The sequence below is a fragment of the Aethalodelphis obliquidens genome, unplaced genomic scaffold, assembly GCF_003676395.1.
Source record: "Aethalodelphis obliquidens isolate GAN/ISIS:26980383/991018 unplaced genomic scaffold, ASM367639v1 scaffold112, whole genome shotgun sequence".
In the NCBI taxonomy this organism is placed as follows: Eukaryota; Metazoa; Chordata; class Mammalia; order Artiodactyla; family Delphinidae; genus Aethalodelphis; species Aethalodelphis obliquidens.
Genome location: NW_020838056.1, coordinates 223,503 through 249,168, shown reverse-complemented (window position 1 = coordinate 249,168; position 25,666 = coordinate 223,503). Strand labels below are relative to the sequence as shown.

The 25,666-nt window shown below is 46.4% G+C and overlaps 1 protein-coding gene across 12 annotated transcripts in view; it reads left to right on the top strand.

Annotated features, from left to right (window-relative positions):
* TRAK1 (trafficking kinesin protein 1) overlaps positions 1-25,666 on the top strand; it is a 104,199-nt gene that overhangs the window by 6,223 nt on the left and 72,310 nt on the right. For 11 of the 12 annotated variants that reach the window (XM_027097098.1, XM_027097095.1, XM_027097092.1 and 8 more), the window contains exon 2: positions 20,091-20,285. Coding sequence is in view for 10 of the 12 variants with exons in the window: in XM_027097095.1 (XP_026952896.1) it covers positions 20,091-20,285 (195 nt within the window). In the remaining 2 variants the exon portion in view is untranslated. Of the gene's footprint in view, positions 1-3,092; positions 3,222-20,090; positions 20,286-25,666 lie in introns of those variants that run through there. The other variant, XM_027097097.1, reaches the window with a different exon arrangement.

Sequence of the window (25,666 nt, the reverse complement as noted above, 5' to 3'; positions counted from 1 at the left end):
AGAAAACCGACAGGAGATATATATATATATATATATATATATATATATAAAATATTACATATATATATCATACTATAAGGAATTGGCTTACACAATTATGGAGGCTAACAAGTTCCAAGATCTGTAGTTGGCAAGTTGGAGATCCAGGGGAACCAGTGGTGTAATTCCAGTCCAGAGATTAGCAGGCTCGCCATCCTAGGAAGAGACAGTATTTCAGTTTGAGTCCAAAGGTAGGAAAAAGCTGATGTCAGCTGGAGAGCAGTCAGGCAGGAGGAATTCTGTCTTACTCGAGGGAGAGTCAGCCTTTTTGTTCTCTTCAGACCTTCAGTGGATTGGATGAGGCCTGCCCACATCATGGAGGGGAATCTGCTCTACTCAGTCTACCGATTTAAATCTTCATCTCATCCGAAAACGCCCTCACGGAAACACCCAGAGTAATGTTTGGCCAGGTATCTGGGTACCCCATGGCTCAGTCAGGTTGACAGCCATCACAGATCCTAGCAACGGCTGACACTTATTGAGTAGTTGCTCTGTGCTTGGCAGGCTTCCAGGCACTGCTCTGGAAACTCACTTTTTTCTCAGCACGATCCTGCCAAGCAGGTACTGTTACCACCCTCACCTTTAAGGAGGTGCAGAGTGGGGTGGCCTGTCCTCTCATGGAAACCAGGCATCCTTGGGTTTACAATCCAGTAGTGTTGTTTTCTGACCCTATTTAACTTCCTTCATTGTGGATTTTTCTCTTCTCATAATTTCATTTAACTAGGGTTTTAAATGATGAAAGTAACACATGCAAATGGTAAAACTTGGAATTGTACCAAAGCATAGTCAACGTAGGGTAACAATCACTCGTCCATCTGTACAGTTTAACCATTAAAAAAAAATCATTCCAGGAAGTTTTTATGCACATAATTCCTTTTCTAGAAATACACAAATGGGACCATACCATATACCCTAATCTGCATTAAAAAAATTAACTACTACTTATGATTGTTTCATTACAGTACATAGAATATTGCCTTATGCTTTGCAATGGCTCTATAGTCACTCGTTTGGCTGTATCGTTATCATCTCCATTTATTTAAACCAGCTGTTCTCAGACATTTTTTTTATAACAAACATTGTGTAGTTCCTCCTTTATTAATCAGAAATTAATAGGTAACGAATCCCTCTAAACACATCATCTTAGAAGAACCAGTGTAATGCCTTACTGTAATGTAAAGGAGAAACTAAATTAAAATGATGGAGCCTGGATTCTGATTGTAGGTGTGTGGACCTGGCCTCATTAGGGTATGTAGTGAGCAGGCAGGCACTGCCCCTGCAGACAGGGTTGCTGTGCAAGTAGCAGCTATGAGGGCAGGGAGTTCATCATACTCGCCACTCAGTGGCCAAAAAAGAGCCTCTGTTTTTTGTCTGTCCCCTCTTGACGGATGCTTTAAGTTGTTTCCAGTTTTTGCTTTTTAACAGTGCTCCAAGGAACAGCGTTCTTGCGTGTACATCTTTTGGGTCACTTATCCTGCATGTCTGTGGGCTAACAGGAAACGTGCATTTAGGATTTTGCGTGCATCGCAGCACGGCCCTCCAGAGAGCCTGCCCCCATTAAGTGCCCAGCATCCACGTGGGGAAGTGGCAGTCTCTGAGTTTGATCAACCATTTTCATCATGGTTAATCAGATAGTCATAAAAAATGGTATTTCATCTTACTTTGTTTCTTTTTAATTATGAATGAGTCTCTGCCTCCTTTCTATTTCATTTTCTGCAAACAACCTGTTTTTTGTCTTTGCTCATTTTTCTGGTGGGTTGTTGGCCTTTAAGAGGTATTCTTGAGATATCGTTGTGTGTACAGAGGGTAGGGCGGTGTGCCAGGTTGAGATTCTTTTATATTTCGGAAGAGGAAAAAATGTCTTGAAAATACGATTTAACTATGACTATGTTTGATATTCACAGAAGTACAGGGTGCTAAGAGATTGTGTAAAGGGGATTTCTGAAGTGGCATTTCTTTCTCTTTTCTTTGGCCACGCCACGTGGCTTGTGGGAGCTTAGTTCCCTGACCAGGGATCCAACCCAGCCCCTTGGCAGTGAAAGTGCAGAGTCCTAACCACTGGACCACCAGGGAATTCTCTGAAGTGGCATTTCTAAGAAGGTTTCTGTGGGAAAGTAGTCTTGGCAGAAATCTGAAGGATAAGTAGGAGATAGCAGGAAGGGGGGGAGGGAAAGAGCATTCCAAGCAGTGAAAATAGCATGAGCAAAGGTCCTGTGGTGGGAAGATACTGTGATAATAGTAGCTGACATTGATAGAGCACTTATTATGTGCTGACACTGTCCTAAACACCTTTTGTGTCTAACTTGGTTTAATTCTCATCTGTTAGTTATCTCTCGCTGTGTAACAAACTTCCGCAAACCTTGGCAGCTTGAAACAGCAAACATTTATAGTTTCACATATTTCTGTGGGTCAGGAATTGAGGAGTAGCTTAGCTAGGTGGCTCTGGCCCAGGGTCCCTCATGATGTTGCAGTCAAGGTGAAAGCTTGCACTGTGGAAAACAGTCTGGTAGTTCCTCAGAAGGTTCAACATACTAGTTACTGTTTGACTTACCAATTCTACTCCTAGTTACGTAAAGAGAAATGAAAACATAATTCCACACACACAACTTTATGGGAGTGTTCCAAGCAGCATTATTCACAATAGCCAAAAAGTAGAAGCAACCCAAATGTCTATCAACTGATGAATGGGTAAACAAAATGTGGTATATTATACCATGGAGTATATATAGTTCAGGAATAAAAAGGAATGAAGTACTGATACATGCTATGGCATGGATGACCCTTGAAAACAGTGTACTCGTTGAAAGAAGCCAGACACAAAAGGTCACACGTGAAATGTCCGAAATAGGGAAATCGAATAGAGACAGGGGCCAGCAGGCTTTCTGGTTCCAGAGGGCGCTCTTGGAGAACTTTTGCTTTCAATTTTCCTTTCTTCTCTCCTTTGCTTCTTTCTTCCTCTCGCCACTGCGTCCCCCTTCTTCTCTCCACCTCTTTCTTTTTCCTCCCACTCCTTTTCTCTCCTCCGTGCTACCTGTTCCCCCATCTCCCTACTCCTTCCCTTCTCTCCTTCCTTTCCCTGTGTTTCCCCTCCCCCACTGCATAAAAAGAAAGTTACAGTTTTTAATTTTTTGCCTTGTAAAACAATTTGACAACGGAGGTGGATCTCGGTTGGTGAAGACTTGGTAAGCCTCGCCGGCCCGTTCAGTCAGAACCTCTTAGGTAAAGACAGCAGGTTACAGGGAGTGCTGCGTTAATGTTCTTTGGTGTTTTCCAGCATGTGGGAGAGGTGAGGTTGGCCTGTTGTAAAGCTGGCCCTTTCCCTGTAGTGTCTTAGGTAACAGGCTTCCTGTGATAATGAAGGGCTTTGTAATGCTCATCGGGAAACACAGGGGTTTGTCGTGAAGGTGTGAGCTTGCAGGTGAGGGGATGGAGGGAGGAGGGTCTGTCTCTGCCTGCAGTCCCTGGGCAGGACATCTTCTGAATTCTTGGGTGGAGGTAAACGTGCTGGGAGAGGAATGGAGTGAAGAGGAGGCTTGAAGGCTGGAAGTTCTGGGAGTCTTCGGGAGGGAAGTGACCTCTGGGAGAGGAGGAAAGGAGAGAGGACCAGCCCGCCTCCGCTCTGGGCAGCTGGAAGTTACCCTAGTTTCCCGCCCAGGGAGAGGCTGTTTCAGACCCTACCCAGCCCATCGGACTTCCTTCCCTGGCACCCCTGGGCACCGGGCTGGAGGAGGAGATGGGGTGCCGAGCGCGGTGAGCCTGGGAGCCCACGGCATTCTAGGGCTCTCCGTCTGACCATCATGCTTTGTGATTACCCCTCACCCCCCGGAACCCAGCTTCAGGGCAGAGTAAGGTGGACTGTTGGTTTTGTGCAGAATTGGGTTTTGTCCTGTGGGTGCCGCGAAAGTACCACAGAGGGAGGGAGGGAGGGAGGGAGGGCTGTGGGGTTGAAGCTGCATGGGAAGAGGCGATGGAGGCGATATGGGGGATCAAGGGGAGGGGGTCTTGAGAACTGTGAGGACTGGGGGTTGTGGGCAGGGAGGGAGATGTGTGGATTTCAGATTTCAGAGGTCGCTGGCAGAGGGGGAGCATGGGGTCCAGGAGTTGAGCGGTGGGGAGTTGGACGGTGTTTGGCTTGGAGGTGATGTGCCCATCACGTCATGGGGATGATGACTGCAAGCCTGATGCCGCAGGGGGACGGACTGGGCAGTGGACAAGTGAGCACAAGCCAGGGGCAGCGTGAGTCTTGTCGACTTCAAAAATATTCACAGCCTAACGATTGAGAGTTATGTTTTATTTGGTGGGAACTTTTAGGACTTCAAATCCAGAGGCAGCATCTCAAGTAACCCTGAGAGAACTGCTCCAAGGAGGCAAGTGGGGAGCCAGGTTATATAGAAGTTTTGCAACAAAGGGCAGGTAGTCTGAATGTCAAAAGAGTATCATTGGGGCATCCCTGGTGGCGCAGTGGTTGAGAGTCCGCCTGCCGATGCAGGGGACACGGCTTCGTGCCCCGGTCCGGGAAGATCCCACATGCTGCGGAGCGGCTAGGTCCGTGAGCCATGGCCGCTGAGCCTGCGCGTCCGGAGCCTGTGCTCCGCAACAGGAGAGGCCACAACAGTGAGAGGCCCGCGTACCACACACACACAAAAAAAGAATATCATTATGGGACTTCCCTGATGGTCCAGTGGGTGAGACTCCGCGCTCCCAATGCAGGGGGCCTGGGTTCGACCCCTAGTGGGGGAACTAGAGCTCGCGTGCATTCCGCAACTAAGAGTTCGCTTGCCGCGAGGAAGATCCTGCGTGCTGCAAGGAAGACCCTGTGCAGCCAGAATAAATAAATAAATAAATATTTTAAAAAGATAATTGTTAATTAAAAACAAACAGATATCCCAAGTTAAGGAATTTAGCACTTCTCTATGTATGGGAAGATGAAAGAGCCTGGGCTCACCGAAATCATTCCTTTGATAGGCATCTCAGCTATCTGGGGCCAGTCTCCTGTGTTTTCACATCCTGAGTTTCCTCTGGGCTCACGGTAGGGAGTGGCTGCAGTCTGAAGGCTGCTAGATGGCAGGTATTCTCTTCCTTCCCGAGTTCCCTCAGGGCTCGCCAGCTCACTGTCTGGTGATGGCTGCAATCGGTGATGACTGTGACATCCTTTGTTCACTGATATAGCAGGCAGTATTCCATTTTTCAGTCTCAAGCTAGCAAGGACTTTTTAAGGCAGGTGGAAGAAAATGACCTGGTATGGCCAGAGGAGCCAGAGATTGCCAACACGAAGCCCAGACCCCCAGAGAGTCAGCTTAGGGCAAGACTCGAATTTTCCTCTTCCAGGAGGTTTTCAGCGCTAAACTGGATTTTGATCTACATGATGAACCGTGCGTGTGGGTCATGTTCTTGGTGGGAGAGAAGGAAGGTCTTGCTTCTTAATGGTTAGAAACATGATGATGAGGCAGAGCCGATGGACATGGGAACCCTGACCTCCCTTCTCTTCTTCTGGTAGGAATTCAGTTCTCACACCCAACCCAACACGTTAGATTTCAGTGTATCTAATAACTATACTTTTTTTTTCGGTGTTGGAAAAACCTCACAACAGACAACTCAGGTTGTCGTTAACTGTAGGTTTGAACTCCATTGCTCAGTGCTATTTCATTTCTATTTAAGGAGGGGTTTGTGGAGAGTAGAAATGGGAAGGGTCAAGTCTGAGTCTGAGGCAGGCCTGGAAGTACTGCATTCTGGTGTCCTCTCCTCCCTTTGTCTGGGACCTGCGGGAGGGTGTGGGCCTGCCCAGGTGCGGATGCAGCGCCACCTAGTGGGCAAGAGGAGCACTAGCAACTGGAGTGGTAGCCTTAACCTTGAGACCAGACACCTGCAGTGCCCTGGGTGTGCAACTTTTGAAAGGGATTGGAGGAGAGAGGAGTTACTTGTCTAAAGAGTATGACAGGTAGGGCCGGCAACTTTAGATGTGTAGAACAAAAGAAATCTGCTCCCATCTCTTCTCCTGCCTTGGTCCATCCCACCTTTATTTTATTTTATTCCCATCTGCTATTTGCTGGAGTTAATTCCAGGAGTTGTTTTTTTAAGGGAGGGTGTTATGAAAGCCAAGAGTGGCCACATCTTCCTTGCTTAGACTACTTGTTAGGAGATCCTGATGGTGATGGAATGTCAGTCCTATGCAGTGAACTTTATCCTCCTAGTTATCGGTGGCCGTACTTTACATGCTTTTAAATTGGGTGTGTGTAGTAGGTAGGTTTTGCTGTAGAAATGCTGGGTAACAAACGACTCTCAATTTCACAGTGGCTACTGCAACATTTACTCCTTGCTCTTTGTCATAAGTTTCCATGCCTGAGCTTCAGTTCAGGTCTGCTTCACTTGTCTCATTTGAAGATTTGGGATGACGGGCAGCAGCTGTGTAGGGCCGTGTCCTTCTCCTGGCAGGGGACAGGAGCTCAAGGGGACAAATGTAACCACACAGGCACAGTCAGAGCCTCTGATTGGACATGCAGTAAGTGACACATTCCATTGGCCCAGGGAAGTTCCATGGCCTAGCTCAAGGTCACTGAGTTGCGAAATGATACTTCATTCAAAGTGAGCCATAGCAAGGGTGGGGAATGAGGGAAGATCAGCCTGGATTTTAGAAGACCCTCAGGTAGCAGTAGTGGTCTTGAATGGCACAGGCATGTAGGTGGTCTTCAGGAAAGCCCCTGAAGTGGAGTCAGTGACCTTTAAGCCCTTTGCCTAGTGTCTTAGCTCTGCTGGGCTAGGAAACTCAGTGGGGGTGGGTAGGGGAAGGACCTGGGCTCCGATGGCCTAGAGTAGGGGCTAGCAGACTTATCCCTAAAGGGCCGGAGAGTAAATATTTTAGGTTTGTCAGTTCCGTGGTCTCTGCTGTTGTAGCTGACAGCGGCCACAGACAATACCTAAAGGAATGGGCGTAGCTCTTTTCCAATGCAATTTTTATTTATAAAAACAGGCAGGGGGCCGAATTTTACTGTGGACTGTAGTTGGTGGACTGCTTGGTCTAGACCTTCAAGCCCTGATCTGTATCAGGACTTCAACTTAACAATAAGAGAGAAATATCCCTTTTTAGCTGAGAAGCCAAAAATAAAAATTCAAAGGGCTCCTGTTGGGTCCAGTAATAGCCCATTCCCCTCAGCATTGTTAAGCCGTGAACAGTTGTTCCATTATCGTTGGAGTCTCCAGGCAGCCAGAGTTTATTGTTTCTAAGCATGAAATCTCATTTTGCTTGACCCATTTTCAGTAGAAATGGCAGTGAAGGGTATTAGAAATTCCTTGGGCTTTCCTAGGATGATAGGGAAGGTGATTTAACCTTTTGGATGGATTCAGATACGTCTTTCATGAACAGTGTTTGGCAGGAGATTTGGAGATATGCCCAAGGGTGGTAGGTGTGCCCAGAGACCTTTTTTCACATTCCTTGTGGGGTTACATTTTTGGTGTGTGAGTAACCACTTCATTGAGATAGAATTCACCCATTTACAGTGTATAATTTGATGGTTTTTAGTATGTTCACAGGGTTGTGCAATCATTGCCACAGTTAATTTTGGAACATTTTCATCACCCCAGAAAGACACCCCAGGCCCTTTAGCTGTCACCCACCAATACACTCACATGTCTCCCAGTGTGGCTGCATTTTTTTTTTTTTTTTTGCGGTACGCGGGCCTCTCACTGTTGTGGCCTCTCCCGTTGCGGAGCACAGGCTCCGGACGTGCAGGTTCAGCGGCCACGGCTCACGGGCCCAGCCGCTCCGCGACATGTGGGATCTTCCCGGACCGGGGCATGAACCCGTGTCCCCTGCATCGGCAGGCGGACTCTCAACCACTGCGCCACCAGGGAAGCCCTGCATTTTTAATAAGCTTTCAGAGAGTCGCTTTTTGGTTTCTGCTGTCCTTGCTTTTCTTGGCTCATCCCTGGCGTTGGGGAGTTGAGCAAGGAATCTTGAGTGGTCATCCATGCTATTCAAGTGCGCACCTCAGAGGAACTTTAACTGCTCCTGACACTTGTGTATCATACATACGTCACCTGATGAGATAACTTTAATTTTTTTTCCTTTATTTATTTATATTTAACAAAGGCTTATATTTCTTCATGTGTATTCTTCTTTGTAGGAGGTTATCCTTTGTAATTTTCTACATTTTGAATTTACATTTGTGTTGGTTTGAAACCTGGTTCAAGTAACGTGGAATCGTTTCACGCCCAGGTTTTATTGTTTCATCTGTTTTAACTGTTTATTATCAGGCTGTAGTGATCTGATTTTGGATGAGTTTGAAATCTTTTAATATCCAGATGATCTCATGTGATGTTCTGAAAAAGTAACCATTGTTCATTTATAAACAGAATTTCCTGTTCCGGAAGTTAGTTTAGATTAACAATAAGACAGTTGACTGCATTGAATGGTAGAGGCACAGCAGGAATTTCGGGTTCACAAAATTTTGTTCTATTAATAAAATAAAGTTTCTGTGATTTGGCACATAAGTCTTTATCTCAAAGTTTATCCCTTATGCTAACTGACTTCCTTTGTTCCTTGGTAAGGGCTGACTTTGGGGAGGAGAGGATAGACAGAAGGATTGGGCCCTGAACTCTGGTAACTGCTCAGGCTGCCTTGAAGGTCTTTGAGAGTCTAACTGTAAATATTGGGTGTAAATGTTTTTGGAAACCAGAAAGCAAAGGTTAAGTGTAAAGACTTAATAATTTGAAAACAGGAAATTGGATCTGAACCCCCAGATTAGAGCAACACAACCTAAGAGGGGGGAGGAAGATTAGTGAGATGAAGTATAAGCAAGTTATCCTATTTTTGCTACAGATAATGAGAGAAATACAGATTTACCTCCTAGTAATTTAAAGGTAACTACCTGTATCAGCAAGGCTTAAGCTTAGCTGCATAGAACAGTGCCTTCACCTGATAGGATTTATTTTTCTTTCACGTAAAAGAAGTTCAGAGGGAGGCTCTGCAGTGCTGGTGTGGCCCTCCTGTCCTCAAAGGCCTGGGCTCCTCCTGTCCTTCATTTCCACCATACTCGTGGTTTCTATCCTTAAGGTCACCTCATGGTCTTAGAAGGCTGCTGAAGCTCCAGCTATCATGTCCAAGTTCCAGGCTGTAGGAAGGCAGCCTTTGGGAAAGCCTCACCATTCCATTGCTTAAATCTCAATGGCCAGAACTTAACACTCTTGGTCATACCTCGCTAGGAGGGAGGCTGAGAAATGTAGACTTCCCAGGTCTTTGATACTAAGGAAAGTAGGAGAGTATGGGTGGTTGGGAAGCCACTAGCAGTGTCTGTCATGCCTCTTTGATGTGATATCATAAGGTGTCATATCTTAAAGATAGAGTGTGAACCTTCCAAATCAGTGTTTCCTTGTCTTTCACAACACGACCCCCATAAGAAAATGATGATGTTTGCATAGCTCAAAGGGTAAATGGTGGGCTTCCCTGGTGGCGCAGTGGTTGAGAGTCCGCCTGCCGATGCAGGGGACATGGGTTCGTGCCCCGGTCCGGGAAGATCCCACATGCCGCGGAGCGGCTGGGCCCGTGAGCCATGGCCGCGGAGCCTATGCGTCCGGAGCCTGTGCTCTGCAACCGGAGAGGCCACAGCAGTGAGAGGCCCGCGTACCGCAAAACAAACAAAAAAAACAAACAAAAGGGTAAATGGTGATGGTAACTCATAGCTGGAGGCCACCCTGCCTAGTGCCTGCCACCCTCCATTCCCAGCACTTGGAGGAAACTCAGCCCTAAATCACTAGGGAAAAAAAAAAAGAATCTGGTGACACATATTCTATAAAACAAAAGACAGGTAACTAACAGAACCTCGAGAGTAGAACCACCAGGAGTCAGGACAAAAGTAAGATCAGTCACGTCTGACATTTGAAGACAAAGTCTCTGAATGGGTCAAAAGTAAAGCTTTAGCGATGTGCTATGTTTTAGGAAGTCTCAAAGCAAAGTACTCAGGAGAGTGGAAGTTGGGAGGAGGAGGAGAATTTAGAGAAAAGAGAGTTACGCGGAGGAATTATTTAATCAGTGCGACCAGAGGGCCAGAGGCAGCGTGGGTGGTGGCTGTGGCCAATGGGTCCAGACTCTGTGTGAGAAAGCCAGGTCTAGTACTTACCGCGTGATGTGGGTCCAGTTACTTAACCTCTGTGCCTTAGTTTCCCCTTCTGTAAAGTGGGGATGATAATAGTCTCCACTCTTAGGGCTGTTGGGAAGTTTAAATGAGTCAGTGGAGATAAATGCTTGGAGATGGTAGCATCCATAAACATTTGCCATTATTATTGCTGTTGTTCGTTATCATTATAAAAAGTACAGCTGGATCCCTATATAACTCCTTCAAACCCAATAAAATCCAGGTGATTCAAGGATAGAATGTTAAGAAGGAAGCCATAGAAGTGCTAGAAGTAAATATTGCTGGATATTTTAGTAATCTTGAGATAGGGAAGGCCATCCAGGGGCTAGGATTACAAAGGAAATGATCAAGGGGAGATTAAGAGGTACAAACTTGCAGTTGCAAAACAAATGATTTACGGTATGAAATGTACAGTGTGGGGAGTATAGTCAGTAGTTTTGTAGTATCTTTGGTTGGTGACAGACTGTGACTAGACCTATCCTAGTGATCATTTTGAAATATATAGAAATATTGAATTACTATGTTGTGTAACAGGAACTAACATAGCGTTGTAGGTCAGTTGTACTTCAGAAACAAACAAACAAAAACTCATAGAAACAGAGATCACCTTTGTGGTTACCAGAGTGGGGGATGGGTGCTTCGGGGGGGGAGCGCTGGATGAAGGCTGTCAAAAGGTACAAACTTCCAGTTATAAGATAAATAAGTCCTAGGGGTGTAATGTACAACATGATAAATATAATTAACTCTGTTGTTATATACGGAAGTTGTTGAGAGTAAATCCTAAGAGTTTTCATCACACGGAAACATTTTTTTCTCTCTATTTTGTATCTATATGAGGTGATGAATGTTGCCTAAACTTATTGTGATAATCGTTTCATGATGTAATATAAGTCAAATCAGTACGCTGTCCACCTTAAACTTAATACAGTGCTGTAAGTCAATTATATCTCAGTAAAACTGGTGGAAAAAAATTTGACTGCACAAAAATTAAACTTTATACAGGCATTCTTGCTGTAGCACAATGTATTTGCTTCTGAAAAACTTTGTGTTCTACAAAATGGGACACTAAAAAGAACAGGAGTTATGTGACTTTGTAACCAGAACCAACAAAAACCGTACATTGGGAGATAACATGAGTAGAGTGGTCATCTTTTATTTATTTTTAAAAAATAATGGTAAAACATACATAACATAAAGTTTACCATTTTCGCCTTTCTTTTTTTGGCTGTGTTGGGTCTTTTGCTGCGCGCAGGCTTTCTCTAGTTGAGGCGAGCGGGGGCTACTCTTCACTGCGGTGCGCGGGCTTCTCATTGCGGTGGCTTCTCTCGTTGTGGAGCACGGGCCCTAGGCGCGCGGGCTTCAGTAGTTGTGGCTCGCGGGCTCTAGAGCGCAGGCTCAGTAGTTGTGGCGCACGGGCTTAGCTGCTCCGAGGCATGCGGGATCTTCCCGGACCAGGGCTCGAACCCAGGTCCCTTACATTGGCAGGTGGATTCTTAACCACTGCACCACCAGGGAAGCCCGATTTTAGCCATTTTTAAGTGTACGCTTCACCTTGTTGTGCACACATCACCTCTGTAAATCTCCAGAACTTCATCATCTTCCCCAGATGCAACTGCACCCATTAAACACAGATTCCTCTTCCCCGCTCCTCCAGCCCCTGGCAGCCACCTTTCTGCGTTCCGTCTCTGAATTTGATTCCTCTAACAGCCCCCACAGGAGGATTCAGAGTGTCTGTCCTTTTGTGACTGGCTTGTTTCACTTGGTGTAACGTCCTCAAGGTCCATCCATATTGTAGCTTATGTCAGAATTTCCTTCCTTTGTAAGGCTGAATAATATTCCATTGTACATATCTACCACATTTTGTTATCTGTTCATCCACTAATGGACCCTTGGGTTGCTTCTACCTTCTGGCTATTGTGATAATGCTACTATGAACCCGGTGTACAAATATCTGGTCACGTCCCTGCTTTTACTTCTTTTGGGTATATACCTGGAAGCGGAATTGCTGGATCATATGGTAATTCTGTTTAACTTTTCAAGGAACCTGGTTGTGCATGTTTTTAACTTTATCAGGTATGTACTATAAACACACTTATGTATTTTGCCCTTCAGATTTTTTGGATTCCGCTCTCATTTTTAATCCCATATGGGAGATTACTTGTTTGAGGGTCATGGCAGAATTTTGGTTCTCCAAACATGCTGTCAAACCGTTTACTGCAAGTGTCGTTCCAATTTCCACCAGCTCCATCTGTCTAAACACTAATTCAGCTGTGAGCGCATTAATTACAATCACACTGACACTGGCTATTTTCATGTAAATATTTTCGCCTGGTAATTTAATAATTATAAGATATATAATATGTACGCTTTTAAGAGAAATTATCAAGAAAACTGGAAAACCAAAGTATTTTTTTCTGTTTATTTCCTAGTAAAACAAATTCAAATGAATATTAATCCACCCCACCCCACCCCATTTTTTGAGCATTTTCCTGCAGGTTTAACTCAAAATTAACACATTAATTTTTCCTTTTAAAATAAAATTTCTGTGCAGTTCTAGCTTTATGTCTTAGTGTTAGAATCAATCTATCTTGTAATGTGGTATCGTCTGCTTTTGTAGATTTCTGTGCCAAGCCCATTGGAGTCACTATTTCTGCAAAACACTGCAATCAGTTTGACATCCGGGGGCCTCCATAGCAGGGTTCTTCTGACTTTGCTTTGTCCCGCCTCTTCCTGCCCTCTGGTTGCACAACACGCTGGCGAGTCTGAGTGGACGGGGCCACGTTCAGTTGCACGAGGCGGCACTTCAGCCTTGTGTTGGAGACCCTGCTCGTGAAGGCGGCCGCTGGGCGGCTCGGCCGTCTCCGTTTGTGCTGCTGTCATGGGGAGCTGGTGTCGTGTGTGATCAAGCCACCGCTCAGAACCTGACACCCCATCTGTGTGGAACTGAACCGGGGTCATTGTTTATCCTTTTTCTTAGAAAGAGTCACTTCTGGTGGCAGGTAAGGCCACGGCCCTTCCAGCGTCAGGTTTTGTTTCTCTCTCTGAATCCTGATTACCTTGGCCTCTCTGCTTCCATGCGAATGTCTCTGGAGACACTGGTTACTGCTCACAGCGAGGCATCAAGGAAGAGAAGAGAAATCTTGTCCCCGTCATGTCCTTGTGGGGCTGGAATGTGAGCAGGAGGTAGTGTGTCGGGAGGTGAACTCAGGATGGTGGGGACAGGAAGGCATCGGGAGACCTGGCGTCCAGTGCCAACACTGCTCAGCCACGAGACCTCGCCCAGGTCCCCGCATCTCTGGCAGGGTCTCAGTGTCCCCTTCTGTAAGTGGCAGGGCTGGGAGAGGCTGGCTTGGGTGTGAGCTCACGCCAGCCCTGGGGAGGGGTCTGAAAAGTCTCGGGTGGAAGTGGGGAGAGTGCAGGTGCGTGGGAGGGACGCGCGAGGGGACCACGTTGCCCTTTTAGACCGTTTGAACGTTGAGCCACAGGCCTTATTTCTCAGTTTTTTTTAAAGAAAGCAAATTTAGTTAATGGAAATCACAAGGGGCTGTCAACTCTCAAATGTTGATGGGCGAGATCCCCCTGGAGAACTTGACGTAAAAGCCAGCTCCTGGATCCCACCCTCATAGATCCTGGCACAGAAGGTCTGCGGTAGAACCGAAGGAGCATATAAAGAGCCCATTACAGAAGTGCTGTCTGCCCCGGGGCACCATCACCCCAGGCTCAGTTCTCGGGAGGGTCCCCCAGTTCTGCTGAAATGCCCACAAACGAGTGAAGGGAGGGGAAATGCTTTCTTGCAGGTTCCTTCCCTAGGTGATCCTCTCAAGGGGCCGCAGAGAGTAGCAGCGAGTCGTGTGTGGATTAGAGTTGGGGGGACGGTGTTGGGGGGCAGGGATGTGTGTGCAGTGGGCTCAGTCACTTCCTAGTGGAATGACTTGGGCTCCTCGTGTAACCTTTGGGACCATGGTTTCCTGGTTTGTAAATGTGTTCCCGCCCTTCCCCCTGCTCTGCCTGCTGGTTTGTGAGAGTAAGTGAAATGCAGGAATAGATACAAGTGGTTTGTATCGTTCAGCAAAATGTTTATTGAGCATTTTACTGGTTACCAGGCAGGGTGCTGGGTAAACAGTGGAGAATGTCAGCCTGCGGGGTGGTCCTGCCACTTCCTGAGGCTCCTGGTGCGGGGGGCCATGCAGCGGACCATGCCTCGGTCTCACGTCTGTTACTGGCTGCTCTGTGACGTTCAGCCACCTCCTCAGCCTCTCTGAGTGCAGCCCTCTCCTATTAAATGACGTGGTTGAGCCAGTAATTTCTAGTTCTAAAGGTCCCTTTGTAGTTGGTGAAATCACAACTTTTGTGGTATTCTAGAGAATAATTACTAACACTGAGTTCCCCGACAAAGCTTAGGTGAGGCTCTTAACTATGTGACCCTATAATAGAGAAGAAGTTTCCAGAAGGACGTCTGGCAGATACCAGTTGCAAAGTATCAGGTGTGTCCCTGGCACCAGTATGGCCTGTGTGTGAGTCTCTGAGCCCATGCCCTTCAATCCTAATAACTCCAGAAAAAGGCGTTGTTTCCAAGTCTGTACAGAATGATTTGCAGGGGGCTGAGTAGGTGAGCTGTCTCGTCTTGTGAAGACTTTAAAACATGGCTGTGGGTTTGCAGTCACTGCCAAGGTTTATGGGTAATGACAGGGGCTTAGGACCCTAGCCAGAACTTCTTCAAGCGCGGGCTGGGGTCACGTTCTTTGCTTGTCACCTTTAGTGCAGTCTGGAACCTTCTCCCAAGGCCCAGAGTTAGACACCAGGATGGGAAACCCCGGCGTGCAAACCGGAGGCACATGTGTTTAATTTGACCTCAGGTATTTACAGAATTCCCAACTAGTGTCCAACATTTAAAAATCAGGGAATCTTATGTAGAAATACAGATCCCCACCTTCTCAGAAGAAGTCGACATATCCAGGTGCTATGGGCCCCCCTCGGTGGAGGTGGGGTGTGCTGGGAGTGGCGGCCACCCCCAGACACAGCCTGGTGGCTCAGAGACACTTTGGGTAGAAAAAGAGCTTTTCTGCAACCTGATGCCTTTGTTCTACAGATGGAGAGACAAAGTCCCAGATAAACCAAGACGTGACTTGCGGGTGACATGGCGAAGTTGGGGGCAGGGCCAGGGCTGGGAGCCCATTCTCCGAACTCCTGGAGCCGCTCTTGCTGCATCCAGGGCCTCAGGCACTTGCCAGCAGGTGGCAGTCGTGGTGCTGGCTGGCCTGCCTCAGGGTCTGGCTTTCCTCCTTCCTCCTTTCCTGTGCCCTTCTGTTCCTCTCTTACTTTGATTTTGCCAGATTTTCTCTGGCCAAGCTTTTCCCCTTTGTCCAGCACTGCACTCTCTCCCTCCTTTTATCCTCGCCTCTCCCCCTGCTGTTTTTCCTAGGATCTCCGGAGCCTGGGGGAGTGTTCAGGATACTGTCCTCCTCTCCCTTGCAGCTCTCTGTTCTCCTGGGCCCAGCGCCCTCAGCTCCTGTGTACAGGCAGAAGGCCCAGAAACCCCAGTGGAGCTACCCGCCCCGCCCATCTGGAGGTGGCCACCACTCAGAGCCTATAACTGTGTGGTCCTAGATATGCTGGCTTTTTCCAACAGGCTAGGGATCTGTATTTCTGCATGAGATTCTCTGATTTTTAAACGTTGGACACTAATTTAGAGCTGCAGTCTCTGCTGTAAAGTGTATGCATCATCTGGGGCGCCTGGCACGTTTCATGAACCTGGCGTGTCACCTTTGCATCAGTGCAAATGCTTAGATGGAGGGGTCCCCTTCAAGCCCCGTCTGGGGGTTATGGATCTAGCCCAAGTCAGGTGGAGAGTGGACATAGCTGGACCTACAGCCCCAGACCCTCAGGGCCCTCTCCCACCTCCCACAGCCCTCAGTGAAGCCCCCATCCTTGGACAGGAGGACCCGCTTCAAACCTTACGCCTTGGAGAAAGCTAGGAAGGGTTATAGCTCTGAAGAGGTGAAAAGAGGTCTTACCTTCTGCTCCCAGGGCGGTGCTATAAGAATGCTGGACATTGGATTGGATTCGCGTTTGCTGAGTGGTTGAGGCGACATTCACTTCCCCGTGGGGACTTTCCTCCCTGCTGGACGAAGATACTGAGTGAGACTTGAAAAGACATGGACACTAGATGGCTCCACCTCCCCCATGCTAAAGGCTGGGTGTTTGTCCGACTAGGCTTGCCACCCGTTGCTGATTCTTCCTCCCTTTTTCCCATCATTCATCCAGCGCTTACGGAGCACTTCCTGTTGCCCAGCGTGATGCTGAGGGCTGGGTTAGATGTTAAGGGGTAATTCAGAGCTCCTCCCCAGGGACTCTCTGTTAGAAAACGCATGTCACATTGTAGTGACATAATCTCTGTACTAAACACATAGCCAGAGGGGAGAGGTCAAGGGAAGCTTGAAATATGGGGTGAATGTGAGTGACATTTTGCGATGGAGTTTGCTGGCAGGGAAGGGCATTCCAGACAGCTAGAACAGCTGGTGTCCAAACCAGGGTTTGTGCAAAAATGTGTTTGGAGGATGGCAGAACGTTGGTGTGGCTTCACTGAAGGGGTACTTGAGAAGTGGCTTTAATAAGGTAGACGTGTATTTCTTTCTCTCTTAAAAGTCCAAGTGGTAGATGGCCCAGGAGTGCTGCCCCTATCCGCTTGTCCGAGGCACCCAGGTTTGCTCTGGTAACCCCCTAGGTGCTGCCTTTACTTATACAGTTGAAGGCGGCTCCTCCAGCACCACCCCATCTCTGCATTTCGACAGTTGGATAGGGTCTGACTCGGAAGTTCTGTTTCCATCCTGTTAGCCAGGCACATGGACTGACCTTACTGCAAGGAAAGGTGGAAAATGTAGTTTTTAGCTGCGTGGCCACGTGCCCAGCCACACCTTCGGGGTGACTTTACCGAAAGAAAGAAGCAGAAATTGGATATCGGGAAGCAGTCAGTAGACTCTGTCTTGGGAAAGTGCGGGCTGAATCATGAAGCACTTTATAGGGAGCTGGGAGGTTTTTAAAGCAGGTCAATACTGTGATTTTAAAAGTGTCTTTCACAGATGGAGCCGGCATCCATGGGGCTGTTGTAATTGGAGAAGGGGAGGATGCTGAGCCTAAGTCCACCCGACTTGCCTGGGTGAGCCTGGCCTTCGATGGTTTGCCAGGCTGGGGGTCGGTGGGTTCCGGGCTGCTGTTGCTGTCGATCTGCCAGAAGCCATGGACCTTTCGGGGCCTGGGTTCACTCAGGAGGTGGATGCCCTTCATTTGAGACTTACCCGAGACTCCATGGTATAGCTTGTTAATAGTGTGAGCTGGAGCAGTGGAGAAATGATGACCGTAGAGATCATTCAAAGGTTCCTTTCCTCCAGGTGAGGCCAGCAGTGCCCTTTCACGCACTGAGCTTGAGTAAGCGCCAGGGGTGGGGGTGGGTTGGCAGACAAGCTACTTCAGTTCTTGTCTCTACTTCCTACGCTCTGGAAGGAAAAATCATCCAGACACCTCCCTGATTTGTCAGTGTGTCTAGTTGGACACCTCTACCATACTTAGGAAATCTGTACCTGTTGAGAACGAAAACTTCCCGTTGAGAATAGCCTGGGAATCCCCCAGCATTTCTAGTGCTCTCGCCTGGGAGACGGGCAGCAGATGGCAGAGGGAAGGGCACAGCTCACAGTCAGACGGCTGAGGCTTCTCGTACACAACCTACCACTTATTTAGCCAGGTGACCTTGCCCTACAAGATATTCCACAGCTCCTGTGAATCAGCTTCCTCACCTATCAGTCAGAGCAAATATTAGCTACGTCACGGGTTGCCGGGAGGGTCAGAGAATGCACTGAAGGCTCCTGGCTTGGTACTTGGCACGGTGAAAGCCTTCCGGGGGAATTCTCAAAGGCTCTCATATTATGTTTACCCAACCTCAGGCCTCAGATGTGTCTTCTCCATGTGGCAGAGGTGGTGTCCCGCTCCACAGGGGGTCCTTGGGGCCCCTAGCCCTGCAGCCAGGGTCCAGGAAAGCTCCCTGGGCAGTCTTTATAATCGTCTCCTAATTCTCTGGGCCTGCCACACAGCTGAAAACTTGTTGACGTTTACATGGCGGGTCACATTACGGAAAAATCAAACATTCAGAGTTTTTTAAAAAGGCTTTTTGACACAGCCTCACCTTTGGATACTTGATCTCACTGGTCATCAAACACTTTAAGGAAAACGATACCTCTCGGGCACAAGGACCCACACTGTAAATATGTTGACCTTCAGCCCTGGGAACCTGGAAGGACAGGGGAGTCTCAGCGTTTGAGCAGCTGCCAGTGTGCTCACAAGTAACACGGTGTTCTTAGAAGGGATTTTATTTTTATTTTTTGGAGTCCGTTGCCTTTCCCACCACCAAATGGCAGTGACACCAGAAGATTCTAGCCTGTCGTGTGGGAGCGTCACGCAGGAATGTGTTGGTACCCTGCCCGTTCTCCTAGGGACAGGCTGGCGTGGGCTTTTGTGGAGCAGATCTATGGTTAGCCAAGAGATGCCATCGTTTGGGTGTCATCCCTCCTTGACCCTGTATCCCCTCAGCCAGATGCTCGTCATTTTATGGTTGTGAGGCCTCACCTCGAGATGAGCTTTGTGGGAACTTACTCCCCACTCGACTGTGAGACGAGGAAGTACTTCCTTAGTTAGGAGCTCAGCTGGAGCCTTTTGGAGGGTGTTTTGTCGTTGGTGGGAGATGATAAAGAGATATGAGACACCTTCTGCCTTGAGGTTGGGCTGCTGGCCCTGACCGAGGGGAGGGCATCTCTCTGTTCTCCGCAGACCTTTGCAGAGTGTCTGAGCAGCTCCAGCCTGGTGGGGGCTGACTGAAATGCCAAGTGCGCTGGCTGTGACATTTCCCACATGAGACAGAGAATCCTGAACGTTCACATGTCCCCCTCCATTCCCCAGAGCTCCAAGTAAAATTTGAGATGTCTTTACTTTCCACTTATAACTCTTTCCACAAGCACTTGAAAAGCCATGTGGACTTCCTGAGTCGAAATGTCCTGCAGTGAAGCTTTATATGTTGAATTAAGTAAGAACGGTTAGCGTGGAGTGGTAGGAGGTTTGGGGTGGGGAGGGCGGCTAGCAGGTGCTTTCCCTGGGCTCCTGCCCCAGAAGGGGGGAAGTTGGCCGCTGAACGCTCTCTTTACCTGTGATTCCGTAATTTTTTTGGCCGCCGTGCAGCCTTCTTATTAAATACGAAGGAGATGGGGATTTTGGTAAGTCTCTGGCATAGCCCTTCTTCTGGGCAAAGGTGTCCACATTCTTCCTGAGGAAGACAGGTTAATACTGCCTGGTATGCTCAAAACACCATTCTGTCGGGGGAGAGGTGGTATTCGAGCTGTGCCTTGACGGAGGGGCACTTGTTGGACTCAGGATGTAGTTGGATGGTGAGGGATGGATGGATCGGTGGATGGAAGGAAATGCAGGAGGATGAACAGGTGAATGAATGAATTAAACAAAGGCAAAACTTATCTGTGTGGAGACACGGTTTGAATAGTGGCAGGAAGAAGTTTGGCATATTGGTGAAATTATAACTGGTTTGGCTTAATTGTAGAGTCATTGAGAGAATGGCCAGAGAAAGGGTTGGAAAGAAAGACTTAGCCCAAATGGTGAAAGCACAAGAAATTTGGCTTTACATCACAGAAAGTGGGCAGCTAAACAAGCAGGAACTATTTCAGGTAGGTCTGGCAGTAAGCATGCATAACTCCTAGTTTCAAGAGTAGAATTTAAATTGGAAAAGGATCTCTGATGTGGCCTCATCTGGCCCCTCTATGCTGCGGGTAAGTAGCCAAGACACTGGCTGTAGGCCCCAGGGTTAGGCCACCAGCAGCGGCGGGGCCACCACCAGGTCGGGCTTTCATCTCTCCATCTTGTCCCCTCCAGACGTGTGCAACAGCACTGACCTTCCGGAAGTTGAGATCATCAGCCTGCTGGAGGAGCAGCTGCCCCATTACAAGCTAAGAGCTGACACCATCTACGGTTATGACCACGACGACTGGCTTCATACCCCCCTCATTTCTCCGGATGCCAACATTGACCTCACGACCGAGCAGATTGAGGAGACGCTGAAGTACTTCCGTGAGTGATTCCCCTTTCTTGTGATGCCCTGTCCTCCTTAGCCATGGCCGCACGTGAGCGCTTGTCCTGGCCGCTGCATCTTGCAGCCTGCCATCTGTGGAAAGTACTTGAAGAAATGCGGCTGTGGGATTTAGCCCCATAAAAGGCCTTGACTTTGAGTCTTCTGGATAGAAATGTCAGAGTAGTGGGGACAAGGATGAGTTTTCATTTAAACCAGCTTTCTCTTAACCATATTGAAGAATAGAAAAAGCTCCCACGTTCGCAGGGCAGAAATGGAGTCACAGATATGGGGGACAAACGTATGGACACCAAGGGGGGAAAGCGGGGCGGGGGCGGGCAGTGGTGGGATGAATTGGGAGATTGGGATTTACATATATACACTAATATGTATAAGATAGATAACTAATAAGAACCTGCTGTATTAAAAAAAAATAAATAAAATTCCAAAAACTAACTAAATAAAAGTTTACTAACAACAACAAAAAAAAAGATGGAAAAAAAAAAAAGAAAATGCTCCCAGGGACTTCCCTAGCCAGGGCCAAAAAAAAAAATGCTCCCATTTCCTTCCATGTAAATCCTTAGAAACTTGTGTTGGAGAGGAGCTTGTCTGCATTTAAAACCCAAGGTATTGGGAATCTCTAGGCTGCTCAGTGTTTATAGGACATAGCCTGACATATCAAGGCTGCTGATTTCTGTGTGAAAGCCCACTAAGCTGGTTATTCAGGAGAGGCAAAATGTTGCTGCAGCAGCAAACTGGTCCTGCCGTGGGCTGCAGAGCTGACACCTGTTAGGGTGAGCAGTACACTAGGTGGGGCTTCTTTCAGTGTGTTTGTGATGACAAGGATGTGAAACTTGATTTTGCAGGTTTGAAAAATATACGATAATTAAAAAAATTCACACCAGTGATATTGCTTTTTTTGTTTTTAGATTGAGGTCTAGTTGATTTACAACATACCAATGATATCTCTGATGTTCACTCAAGATGTAATTTTGATGTAATTTTTCTCTTTAGAAATTCACGGCAGCCCTGTGAGATTGGGAAGACCAGTTCTCTTTTGTTTTGACCCTCCTGACTTAAAATTCAAGTTAATTTGAACCTAGTCTAAATTAGTGATGTCACTTTGAAAGTGACATCATTTACATATCCATGTATCATTGTATCACCTTTAAAAAAAAAAAAAGAGTACAGCAGTCCTGCTTCTACTTCGAGATAACTTGGTTCAAAACCGACTTATTCAAAATAAATAAATAAATAAAGTGGGGGAAAAAACCCCAGCGTTTTGTGCATCTGTAAAGTTTTCTGTAATTATTTTTGCTAATACAAACCAATCTCCAATATTCTTGAATTTGTGAAGTCATTAATAATAAACAAGTCGAACTTGCAAGTTTCTTCTTTAGCATGTATCTGGGCTATTTTCACATTTTTCTCTATTAGATATTAGTAAGGAAGGAATTTTGTTTAAATTGGCCTGTGTTTTTATACTTCATGCAAACCCTACAGTCTGTTTGTGAGCACTGCAGACGGTCAGTTTTGATAGGAGTAAAAATAGAATAGTCTACACCAGGGCAGAGATGAAGCACATTAGACTTGAACTAATGGTCAAGTTGACGCTTCAGAACTTCCAGTGTATCTTGTAGCCTAGAGGAGGCTCATTACAAGTCACTTTTGTTTACTCATGGTATCTGTATGCCCAGGGACATGTGGTATTGTGTGGAAAACCGCGTCCTGGGTGACCTCCCTGGTAGGTTTCGTATTTGGTTTCTCCAGACTGCTTCACAGTAGAATTCACAGCAGAGTTATTTTTCCAGAAATCCCTGTGTGTTACTTACTCTTCCTTAACAGACCCTCCTATGATCCTGCAGGACTCCGCTTGGCCATTTCTGCTGAGGGAGGCTGCCGGGTCCCTCATACACACACTGATTAATCACTTACATTCACAGTATGATTGGAACACCACCCAAGGATAATACTTCACTGTTGTCAGAGACCTTTCATATGAATTGGCTCATCTCATCCGTGTAAAATGTCTACAGTTTGGGCCAGGCTGATTTTATTATCAAAGAAATTGAGGTGTGGAGGGCTCATAGTATTTATTCCGTAGCACTGATCTATAGCTTCTAACATCCTTTTAACAGTATACTTGAACAGACATTGTGGCTTGTTATTATTTGTTTGTTTTGCTTCTAGTGATATATTTAAAGGAGAGAGAGAAAAAAAATCCTGGTGGATTTGGCAGTGCATAACACAAATTATAATAAAATTAGAAAATCAAAATAAACATTGAGCAGAGATTCCGAAAGTTCTTAGAGCATGGTTGCCTTCAAGTCTAACCTTAATTCTGTATTTTCTTCTGTGGTACGTGCGCTTAGAGCAAAGTGGGTATTTGCTAAATATCAATTAAATGAACGATCAAGCGTTAACTCTTAACTTAAATACAGCGCCCTCTAGAGCAGGGCTTTCAAACTGAGGTCCTGGGACCCCCAAAGAGTCTGTAGAGAGAAATTGGAGTTCTGTTAACTCGTAAAGGAAAAAAAATTACATGCTTAATTTCATAAACTTCTAACTGAAATGCAGCACTTACTTTCATTGTGAACATAGACAAAACAAAGCACAGTGGTATTACCAGGGCCTGTGACTTTGCCACCAGTAGAAATCACAGATATTTTCATGTCATGCTACAGAAGAAGCAGATACAGAAGAAATAAGGTCTTTACTCATCACTGCTTTGAAATTACATTCATTATTAGGTGTGCTGATCTTGTTATTTAATGTGCATTGATAAAGAGGCATGGATATCGCAGACTTCTTTTTGAAGTTTTAATAACTGCATTGACATACAATTGGTTTCCTATGTAGTCCTTTGTATTTTATTTTACGTCTCTAAATCTTTTGTCTGAGGAGGGGTCTGTGAGCCTGGCCAGACTGGCCCAGGGGTCGGTGGAAGCAGAGGTTAGGAGCCCTGCTCTGTACCTGGTGTCCTTTTTGGATTTCATCTGTTTGTTTGCATGTGTAACCCAGGACACGCCATGGTTCACACCACTGAGACTCACCAGCGTATTAAATCAGTTGTGAGGTGTGTGGGAAGACAACGTAAACCTTCCTTTCATTTTCGATTTATTTTCTGCATCAATCAGGGCAGTGGTTCTCTTTGGGAATCAGGGTAAGTGGTTCCCCAGGGGGTTCTGATACGCTCCCCCAGGTGAGAACCATTGGACAAGAGGGTCACCTACACCATTGCTACAGAGATCAGAGTGGACACCTTGGGTGGGATAAAACTCATCTCCCTTTCCTACATGTCATCCCCCAGAGGAGAGAAACGATGCTTTGCCTTTTAAATCTGGCCCTCACCTGGCTTGTTAAGAAGAGGCAAGAAAGCTTTGGGTTTCCACCTTTACCAGGTGGTAGAATGACCTTTTCAGACAAATTTCAACAGTCAAGTGGATTTTCACTCCTGTTGAGTCTGAGAAACACAGAAAATGAAGATGACCCACACAGCAAATGTACCCATAAATACGGAGCATTTAGGACTCGATGGTGCAACAGGAAGAAAGGATAGTCTTACTGTGTGCCAGGCACTGTTTTATTTTATTTAGTTATTTTTGGCTGTGTTGGGTCTTTGTGGCTGCACGCGGGCTTTCTCTAGTTGCGGCGCGCGGGCTTCTCGTTGTGGTGTCTTCTCTTGTTGCGGAGCACGGGCTGTCGGTGCGTGGGCTTCAGTAGTTGTGGTGTGTGGGCTCAGTAGTTGTGGGTTGCGGGCTCTAGAGCGCAGGCTCAGTAGTTGTGGCGCACGGGCTTAGTTGCTCCACGGCATGTGGGATCTTCCCGGACCAGGGCTCGAACACCTATCCCCTGCATCGGCAGGCGGACTCTCAACCACTGCGCCACCAAGGAAGCCTCCAGGCACTGTTTTTAATGCTTTACAAGTATCTCATTTAATTCTCACAGTGACCTCTGAATAAAATAGTCTTGCTCTCCCTATTCTACAGATGAGGATACTGAGGTTCAGGGAAGTTAAGGAGCTTGCCCCAAATCACACAGCTAGTAAGGTGGGGTGCTGAGTTTCAAACCTAGGTTGTCTGGTCTCACTTTATGTCTTAATTAGCCATTCTCTCAGAGAAGCTAAATAAGAAAAAAATTCTAGTTTAGGAATAAAACACATTTAGTAAACGTGAAGAAAGCAAACCCTCAGCTTTAGAATATGTCAGTAGCTTATTTATTTATAAAAATGTGTCCGACATATTCAAAATTCATTTTCTTTCACTCAAGGTCACGGTCCCAAGTGAAACTTAGCCTGATGTAGCTTAATTTCAAGATGAGGTTTCTTTCTTCCCTGTGATTTTTGCCCCTGTGTCCTGTGGTCTATAGGTTATGCTTCCCTGAACTCAAGTGGAGATGACTCTGTGTGCTGTAGATTTTTCTAGTCTCATAACATTTAGTGGACACCAGCCATGAGGGTTGCCGTGTTGGTATGTAGGTAGTTACGCCTCATTCTGATTCCTTTTCTAAGAGCACTGCTTTTTGTTAACTTTTTGGTTAAGGAGCATTGGACGAGAGAAGAAATCTCTCTCTGTATCAAGTGCAAATGATCTGCTGACAACTTCACCTCTGAGTTTATCTGGAACAATCCTTTTCCTAAGAAGAGAAGGTTATGAAGCAAATAAGAGTTTCAAGATATCATCTCACTGTTTGCTTTTGCTGTAAAGTATGATTAATGAATCAGTCAACAGGTATTTATTGAGTGCCTGTTATGTACCTATAATCTTTCATGAGCTTGACTTGTTTGAGTTTCAGCTGAGGTTTTCTGGCTAAGGAAGTAAAGACATCTGATTACTGATTTTCTTTCATTACCTAACCAGGGACTTTGCACCAGGTTGGGCCAACACAAGATGCCCTTGAGGCCTTCCGTTGGCATCCTGCACTGAGTTGTCTACCTTGCTTGTGTGGGAGGAGTGAATGGGGTCTGGGAACCTGCATGTTAAACCGGCTCCCCGTCCCATTTTAATTTTGTAACATTTAATTTAAACAACGGCAAAAAAATCAAAGGCTGTTGATCTAGTCCAACCATTTTGGTACAGCCCATGTCCACTTCATGTTCAAATAGGCCAGAGTCCTCAGCCCAGTGCCTTGTATTAAATAGGTGCTTCTTAAATAAGAGAAAATGGAAAAGCATCTTCTTCAAATGAAAAAACAAGTTTTTCTCCTTTCTTATCATTTTTTGTAAAAACAAAGCAAAATTAAAAACAACGTACAGAATAGAAAGATGGTTTTGTTTGTTGCCCCCTTCCAAAGATTGCCTTCATCTAACTAAAATCGTAAGTGAAACAAAAATAAAGGCACCACAATATGCACTGAGCCTGTGCAAATTAAAGGGATCAATAAC